The 9,600-nt window shown below is 38.2% G+C and overlaps 1 protein-coding gene across 1 annotated transcript in view; it reads right to left on the bottom strand.

Annotated features, from left to right (window-relative positions):
• Nucleotides 1–9,600, bottom strand: part of NBAS (neuroblastoma amplified sequence) — a 149,054-nt gene that overhangs the window by 130,438 nt on the left and 9,016 nt on the right. The window contains exons 9-11 of the mRNA XM_010001742.1: nucleotides 4,469–4,607; nucleotides 3,623–3,688; nucleotides 131–259 (exon numbers count right to left, since the gene is read on the bottom strand). Of these exons, the coding sequence (XP_010000044.1) occupies nucleotides 131–259; nucleotides 3,623–3,688; nucleotides 4,469–4,607 (334 nt within the window). The remainder of the gene's footprint in view (nucleotides 1–130; nucleotides 260–3,622; nucleotides 3,689–4,468; nucleotides 4,608–9,600) is intronic.

Here is a 9,600-nt window from a genome sequence, read left to right as displayed (position 1 = left end):
GAGCTGACTGGAAAGATAGTATGTACCTGAACCACAGTTCTCTGAAAAACTCCCATCCCTCCTAGGGAAATGTATCTCCAGAGGATTAGAACATACACTGCAATTCTCTAAACATCTACATCCTTCTTACCTGATCACTTTGTTCCCATTCTCCTTGTTGTCTGAGAGATGGAACAGACCAGATTGTCAGTTTTCCTGAGAAGTGAATGGCTGCCAGAAGAGCTCCATCAGGAGAAAGATTCATCTTGAAAATTCCATCCTGCAAACATGAAGTCAGGAAAATAAAACATAAAAGCCCACAAACAAAGAAACCAAACACATCAAGGAGTACACAAAAAAACTAAAAGCCAAAAATCACCACCAAACCAAAACATCAGAATGTATTTCCTACTTCAGGGATAAAAAAAACAATACAATCTCACATCCTGAAAATTCAACATGCTTTGAATTATTGAACAAATAAATAAATAAATAAATAAAATAGTAAAGCTGAGAATAAAGGTAAAATATCAAATGTGGAAGAGTAAACACAACCTGTGTAAAGGAAGCACACTCCCAGAAAACTAACAAATCTTTGGGAACATGACCTTGTGTATCACACTGTGCTACATCAATCAAACCCTGGAGGTGGCGTTGCTGTAGAACACTTGGGAGAGCAAGGCAGAGCTGGGGGGCGGGACTGCAGGTTGTTCTCACATCATCTGTCCAGAGAAAACACCCTGCAACCTCAGCTTTTTTACTCTCCTGCCTCTCAGGTCCATCCAAGGATGACAGTTACCCAAACACAGCTTAGTACAGCTCTTCCACACTGGAAAAAAGCTTCTGGATGGGCATGATGGCAATAAAAAATAAAGGGGATACAGGAGACACATGGATGAAGAGACCCTGAAGGAGCACACTGTTCACTGCAGAACACTGAAGCTCAATTTCAGAATCTCCTTGATAACAAGAGACTAAGCAGCAATATAGGAAACATCAGATTAAGTCCACACAGAAGAATTAATTTAACATGTGGGAAACATCAAATTAAGTCCATACAAAAGGATTAATTCAACATCTGTAAATAAACTTCATACAGGCTGTACAAATTCTCTGGGATGTTTTCCTTCAGCTCTTGGATACCTCAAGAGGCAAATGTGCTCCCAACAAAGTATTTCCTTATGGATTCATGAACCACCTCACAATTACAACTGAATCTATACATTATTTCCACAAGACAAAAGCCTCTAAATATACACTCAAATTTCAAAGTAAAACTTAGTGTCACTGGCAATAAATAACCATGTCTAATAATACAATTTATATTTACTTTTCCTGCCCTGAACACAACTTCCATGTTTTCAGAAAAATCACTAGGTTCTCAAGGGTCTAGTCTTTAATGAGTGATAGTAGGATTTAGATTCCCAAAATTTACACTTTTTATAAAATCCTACTTTGTTAGTAGTTCTCTTTTCAAAACCTTCTAATAAAGCTTCAAACTACAGTAATGTTAGAACTATCCAGGCCTACAGCTAATCAGTTTTTAAGCCAGTTCCTTCCCTCTTGGAAAACACTCCAACACAAACTAAGTGCAGAAAAGTTATTAGACATCCATATGATTAAGAAGTTCTAATGACATTTCTACAGCAAATTCATTGTAGATATCCCTTGAATATACTACTTTAGGGCTTGTTTGGGTTTGTGGAGGTTTTTTATTCATTTTATTTTATTTCTTAGACTGTTTTAAGTTCTAGCTATGCCACAGAAATGATGATCATCTGCTTACTGTTGTTCAGTGGGCTGCAGCTACTGACAGCATTGCTCAAACCCAACCTTAAAATGTGCACCTAACTGAAAAGGAGAGCTTTATTAAAGTTATTTTAAACCAATTTTTATTTTTTTTCTAATATAAAGAATCCTTTAGTACTGTCTGATTGTATTCTTAAATAGAGTACTGTCATCTCTATTATACTTTGCTAAAAAATCATGTGTGTCTACTAATGGCAATTCTTTCTTTACAAATCAAGTTGCATTCACAGAGGACAAAGAACAAAAGACTGTTGAAGGACTTGGAAACACATAGCTAAAATATACACAAGGTTCAGCTGCATACATCATAGATCTTAACAAGGGTTGAACATTTACTCAGTAGTCAGTAATAATTCTGCTGCTGTTAAATTTAGATGTCGGGTGGCCCTTAACACATCCCAATTTACCACCTCAGCATTGTTATCTATAGAGATTAATCAGTCTTTAGCAAAGCAGGCAATGCTGCCTCAGTAAACAGCTCGTCAGCTGCAGGGAACTGCAGAACAAAACACTGAAAAACTCAGCAGGGTGGTACTTCAGGTTTTATTAGTGTCATTTCAGTTAGCAACACCAAGAATCAAATCCCAGTACAGCCAGTTCTAACACCCAAATCCTCCAGCAGCTGTGCCTGTCAGACATTAACACTGTTGCCAACGTCCTACTAAGAATAAAACTCACATAATTAAACTCTAATCTCTGAAATTGGGATTAAAGCAGTCAAGGATAAATAAAAATCTCTGCTTTTCTTTGTAAATTTACTACCAGCAAGTGCAAAGATGAAGTTCAGTTCAGCTACCCTCAGTACCAGCCCTCCAGTAAAAAAGTTTACTTCAGCCTTCTCTTTTATATTTACAGTGAAGGAAATAAAATCTTCCCCCATTCCACCCTTCAGAGAGATTCAGAAAATTTGTTTGCCCCTTCCAATCAAGCATGCAATTTCTTCTTTTAACCAGTCACCTACACATCCCAAAAATCTATTAAATTTGTTTCCAAAGTCCATAAAATCTTCAGACCTGCCATTTTTCCTCCCAGGAGATTACAGTGAGGGTAAGAAGCAGATTCTTTACTGTTCTTCCCTTGTAAAAGCAAAAGAAGGGAAAAAAGGTGTTTTACCAGGAGGCTAAAAGATTTGTTTTGAACAAGTTGATTCTGACCAGCAGTTTAATTAGGTTTGCACGTGTCCTGGTAGTGGGAGTTTGACCCATAATAAACCTCTGAAGCTACTTAGCAAAATGCTTTCATAGTATTCACAACAGACTGTAAAAATTAAGTCTTTGTGTCTGTCCTATTGAAGCCATGAATTACTAGTTTGAATTCACTCATTTTTTCTTCCCCACAATGCACGAAAATGTTGGGTTATAAGGTGAGGGGTTTTTTGTCTGTTTCCTAGTGGGAGTGGGGTAGTTTAGAGTTCCTCTTATTTCTCTGTCAGGCAAATACTTGAGGAACATTGTCACATTGTCTACTCTCTTCTTGCAGAATCTAGATCACCTAACACGCTGTGGATCATTGCATTCATAAACAAATAACTAGGTAGCTTCTTACACCTTTTTTGATTACAAATTTATATTTAATACTCAACTCTACATCTCTAGACCCATCAGTATGCTGAAAATCCAAGATTCAGCAGATTAATTAATTGGATTTTTAAAAAAAAGCCAAATAAATTGCAGGCTATTCCATTTAACATTAAAAGCTTATTATTTTTTATAAGTTTTACAAAAATGATAATTCTTAAATTGCATACATTAAGAACTACTTTCAGTCAGTCTCTCAGGCAGTAATTAATGGACAATTATGTGAGTAAAATAAAGGTAGACCTAGACCTTATTACCTGTTCTGTTCCCCGTCTGCTGTAAAATCTTAAATTCATAATCCTTAATAATGCTCTTCTCTGTGCCTGTAAGAACAAAAACATCACACAGTGAAAGACAATCTCATACATTGTTTTATGCACCAAAAACTAAGTCCTTTCTAAAGTCCTACAACAACTCTGCAGCATTCTATAAGCTACCATAAGGCTTCCTATTTTAAAATCATGTAAGGATAATAAACCACAGTTTATATATCTTGGCCCATTTTGTGAGGTATGTATCACACAACAGAAAAGCACTGCCCATTTGCAATAACGTTAACAGCTCACTTTTAACACTTACCTCTGTATGAGTAAATACTGCAATTTCTTCTAGAATAGCATAAATTAATTTCAGTATATCCACACAGCAGCTCAGTTCTTATGAAATTTACTTCTACTAGAAAGCAGGAGCTGGACTTTGACTGAAACACTTATTTCAGGTTTGCTGCCTTTTGTTACGAAATAATAATGAGACAAAAATAAAACACTTTTTCCCAACAAAGACAGATCACATATCCCAGTACACAAGTAAGGAGTTGTTATATTTCTGCATACATTTTTTTGTTGTTTCTTGTCATTTGGGGGTTTTTTAAAGCCACAAGTGATAATCAAGAACTTGTAAACTCAGGTAATACTACAGAGAAAGCAAAAGTAGAGAGATGCTGGGAGATGAAACGATAACTTATTAGAAGTCTACATCATAGCTTACAAAATAGCAAAACACTGCATTCACAACTTCTTTCAAGAAGAGACTCACAGTGGCCTTCCAGTCAATAATTCTGCCAGTGACTACATTCATCCAGCAAAATGAGGAAGCACACTTACTGTTCTGATGTCATCTTCGTAACTAGTGACCTGTTTATAATGGGGAGAGCCTGACAGAACTCTCCAAGCAGATATCCCACAACCAGTAGCTTTAGATACTCCATCTTCATCTGTTTCACAGCCTCCCACAAGCAGAAGTCTGTAAAATATATGAAGGCATTCTGTGGTTTCATATACTGCCATATAAATAGGGTTTGTCAGCAGTACAGCACTTTGCTTGCAGCAACAAAAAAGACTAAATATATTAAGAACATGGAATCATACAATGGTTTGGTTTGGAAGGGACCTTCAAGGTCATCTAGTTCCAACCCCCTGCATGGGGGGACATCTCCCACCAGCCCAGGTTGCTCCAAGCCCCATCCAACCTGCCCTTCAGCACTTCCAGGGATGGGGCAGCCACAGCTTCCCTGGGCAACCTGGGCCAGGGTCTCACCACCCTCACTCTATATAATTTCCTCCTAATGTCCAACCTAATCTCCCCTCCTCCAGTTTTAATTCATTCCCCCTTGTCTTCTCACTACAAGCCCTTGCTAACAGCCCCTCCTCAGATTTCCTGGACCCCCTTCAGGCACTGGAAGTGGGGGGAACATACCCAACAGCCCAAATAAGCTTTAAACTTCAGGGTGTTTATTCACAGACAGAAAGATTTAAATATCACTTGATCAACACTCGTTATTTGTGTCATTTACCCCTTCTGTTCTCATCTCCAGCTTTACAAATAAGGCATAACTCACAACATTTAAAATAAAATGCCTGGCTCCAAACTTGAGTTTTTCCTCTACCCTCAAAGAATGTTAACAATTACAGCTTAAGTTTATGAAAAGTTCTGTTTGAGCATTTTGTTTCTATTTATTCAGACATGGCACAAAAGCTACTTTCTCTTTTATTGAGGACCTGAACACAAAGTTTTCCAATTTTGTTTTTTCTAAAGCCACTCTACCAATCACAAACCTGCACACAATGATCTCTTTGCACGCAGCAGATGACATTTTAAGAATTTTGAGGGAATTTACAGTTATTGTCAATTACCACTAAAAGGTATCAAAATGTCTTCCATTGAAGCCCTTTCACCTTATTAACAAGCAGTTTTGTATTTATCTGATTATTACTTTGATGAAAACTTTGAAAACAGGTGTCTTAATTTGTTGGGAGGCATCATGACAGAGAACAACCCATCAAAAAGTAAAGTATCTGCAAAAAAGGCACTGATGAGAAAAGCCAGAATTACAGCCCCAAGAACTCTCTTTTATCAAATTTCAAAGACTACCTACTCTTGGAAAGCTCTACCATCTAGTGGCTGACACTCATATAGCTCTCAGCTCTGATCTGAGTATATTTCAAAGCATTTACTACACTAGCCAACTGAAAAAAAAAAATCATAATAGTAATAATTAAAAAACCCTTCCATGTTTTATAACCTTCAAGAGGTCAGTAAAATTTATTTAACATTCCCAGGTCTCATACTATTCCAAACCATACAGTGAGATGACTTACACCATGGATGCTTGTAGTTTCTTAAGGTTCTCAGGAGTTTTAGAGGGTTGTCTAAGGCAAAACCCTTCATACAAAACATAAGGGCAAAACCCTTTCATAATTTTCCACAAAACCAGCAATACCATCACCAGAATACGGGTAATTTTTCATTGTTCTTATGATCAGGAAGTAAAACACAGCGCAGATAAAAGTAACTACTCCCATGAGGAAGGGCTCTTTAACTTTGGAAGATGCAGTTTCTGGCTGAGGATGCATGGCACAGTGGCTCCTTGCTGGAGTGCACAAAGAAAAAAGCACATTCACATTCAAGGAACAAATTGTTTCTTCTCAGAGTCAAGGAAATCTACCATGAGTAGTACAGCTCATATTTCAGGCTCCTTAAAACTTGTAACCTGAGTCACATGGAAGCAAACACACTTCTGGAGTAATGAACATACATTTTTGGTAGTAACAACACAGGAAAAAATCAGACACAAAATTTCACCTATTTCCAGCAGATACTCAGCAAAGCAACTGGGTTAGGAAGATGACAAGTAGCACAGGTACCATCTGACAACCAGTGAGAGAACTCCAACACAGACAGAGCAGCAAGGGAGGCCTGCACTTCAGCACTGTGCTGATTGCAGAAGAAACTTCAGCATCACACAGAGAAAGTAACTGAGAAAAAGAAACTCAGATAAAGTGACTGCTGCTCAGTGAGCACAGCAATCCCAGTGTTAAAACACCCAAGAACTCCTGCCGTGCACCTTTCTGAGCCAGTTAGTCCTACCAGACTGCATTAAGCCTTCTATGTGACAAACCTCTTCAACAAATCCAAGTTGCTTTACATTTTAACAGTTTCCAGTCAACATCAAGGGTCTGCTTTTGATACTCTTCATTCTGATCTTCATTCTGCTTGGACAATTCTCAAGTAAATATTTGGACAGGAGCTCAGAGGAACTTAAAAAATACCACTTCCACCCAAAACAGTAGTAAGAGTACTTTGTTCTCCAAGTCATCCTCAGCATCAGCTCCATGTGAGGATGTTTCTGATACCAGGAGTCTTAAAGACTACAGGGGTTGGTTAAAAATAACAACAATGGAAATAGAGATATTGAAAACCAAAATGTTTAAGCAATTCCATACTTAAGCAACTGAGGAAACCAGAAGCAATGAGCAGGAAAACATAGCAAGTCTAATTTCATTTAACTTTGGGACATCAACAAATACTAGAAAATACTTGAATAGTTAATTATTTTTTCATTAATAAAGTTACTTTAACCAAGGAATGCTTGAATACATGAATGCAAACCCTTCAGGAACATGGAAAACAGTAACATAGGAGGTACAGCCACGAAGAAGTAACATAGTTGTTATGAAAAAAAATAATCAAATTTTCTGCTGACTGGTGAAAAGTGCGCTTGGCAACAGAAAACTTTCACAGATTAAATATCATACACCTAATAATTCATTTGTTTGTTCCATGCTACATATGTTTTATTTTCCTTCTTCCTGACATTTCCATTCTGCAACTTTCCTCTTTTTCTCTATTGGAGAAGCCTGATGCTGCCACTGATGGAAGCACCTAAGAGCTGCACCCAGCTATTACAAAAGCCATCTTTTGGGCAATCTACACATCTCTTCTGAGGAACTTCATTTTAAAACCTGGAAGTAATAACTTTGGAAATATCTTGCAGTACATACCTCTACCAAACACATGAACTTCCAGCAGAGAAACAGCACATCACCTGAAGTTGCTTGTGATACCTTAAAGATATTTTACAGCCAAACACTCCTCTACCCTGTTGTACACAATGTAGATTATGTCCATTTTAGCTGATCAAGAATGAACACATTAGTCACACCTGAGCACACGTTCAGTTCACATCAATGAACATGAAATCACAACTTCAAACTCCAAAAAATGTTGTCAAGGTTGACCATTATGCACAAAATGGTGAATTTTCTAACTTCTTCTAGCACAGAAAGCAAGCTGCATGTGTCTCTTTCACGGATCATGAGGAAAGCTTCAAAAATACAAAATTTAAAATTATTAAACAACAACTTCATTAAATTGCTACCACACAGCTATCAGCTCTTAACAAGCAAGAGACAGCAAAGAATCCTCTGGAAGATTAATTTATCTGCAGTCTTGTCCATCCCTAGGCAACCAGATTCTGAGCTCCAGCCTCCATCACAACATGTCACTTAATTAAAAATCTCAGCAGCAGCAGTGACTAGAACCCAATTACAATTGACCACACTGCGTCCAAGGTGAGTAAAAGACAAACGGTAGCACCAAGACCAAAAGAACTGTCAATATTTGTGACAGCAGCTGCTCCAAAACTGCCTGAACAAGCTCTCAAAAACTCCATCAAGATAAATCTTTTCACAGAAAGTTTGGAAAACCTATCACATACAGTGCAACATATTTATAATTCTGAAGTATCTTTTAGGATAAATGGAACCCAATGACAGCTGGAATGAAGATGTCGTATCAGTTTAGACACACACAAAACACACAACCTCAAGACAAAAAAGCCTTTTCCCAGGACTGCAGAGAATTTATCATGGCAGCACGTACTTAAAAGCTGTTCAGAAAGCAAAATGCAACAGCAGGGGCAGAAACTATTAAGATGAATAGCATAACTGGCATCAAAAGAAAATGAAAAGTACTCCTGAGAGCCTCAGCAAAGATCTGGCCTTGTTTACCAATTATTTTTTCAGGACTAGACAGGAGATGACTCCAAAATAACAAGTTGACAGGTAGACTGGGAGCAGCAACAGGAGAGGGCTTTTTCCTGTTATTTTTTGTTGTGTTTTTTTTCTAAGTTAGTCTCAGCCTGAAGAAGATACCATGCCAACAACTTGTTTTGTCCCAGCAATGGAGAAAACTGCTTTTCCTGGCCAAAGACTTGGGTTCTTAAATCACACCATATCCACTGCAGTTTCATGACACTCCAGATGGGTCACAAAGCAATGTTAACTTAATATGTGACACTTGATAGTCACTCCCTAGAAGGAAAAGTTTTGTTTAACATGCTGTTATAGAGACCAAGATCAATGCAACATCCTCTAGTACTTCAAATTATAAAATCTGGAATAATTTTTATTCTTGCATATGCTGTCTACATAGAGAACAGCCAGCACACAGCAGCTTGTGTAGCAGCTTCTGGGCTTCTTTTCTAGATTCTGTTTGGCATTTGAGGAACCTCACAATGCCTGCCATTGCCAGAAAGAGCTAACTAGCAAGGTCTAGAAGCTTTTGATAAGGTCAGCCAGCTGATCCTAATGAACGGGTACTGTGAGGTTTGTTCCAGCTGACTCCTGATTAGGAAGGGTCAATAACTCTTTCAACAAGCCCTAGAAAAAGACCTATATAAGTGCCAAGCCTAGAGAACAGCCAACAGATACAATACTTTGTGCTAGTTTGCAGAAAATTATGGACACAAACTGCCCATGCTGGTGAGGCACCATGTTAGCAATGCTGGTGAGGCACCACCAGGCTCAGTCCCCAGCAGCCACTGCAGCAGCCACCCCAGCACATCAGGGACTGTGACACAGACCATGGTCATCAGAAAGGATTCAGATGTGCAGGTCTTGGACAGCAGGGACATGGCTCTAAGCAAGCCACTCTAGTTGACCCTGCTGTGTAGGGA

The sequence above is a fragment of the Chaetura pelagica genome, unplaced genomic scaffold (assembly GCF_000747805.2).
Source record: "Chaetura pelagica isolate M959 unplaced genomic scaffold, ChaPel_1.0 scaffold77, whole genome shotgun sequence".
Lineage (NCBI taxonomy): Eukaryota > Metazoa > Chordata > Aves > Apodiformes > Apodidae > Chaetura > Chaetura pelagica.
The sequence above is the reverse complement of the archived record's forward strand: the minus strand, read 5'-3'. Positions and strand labels throughout refer to the sequence as shown.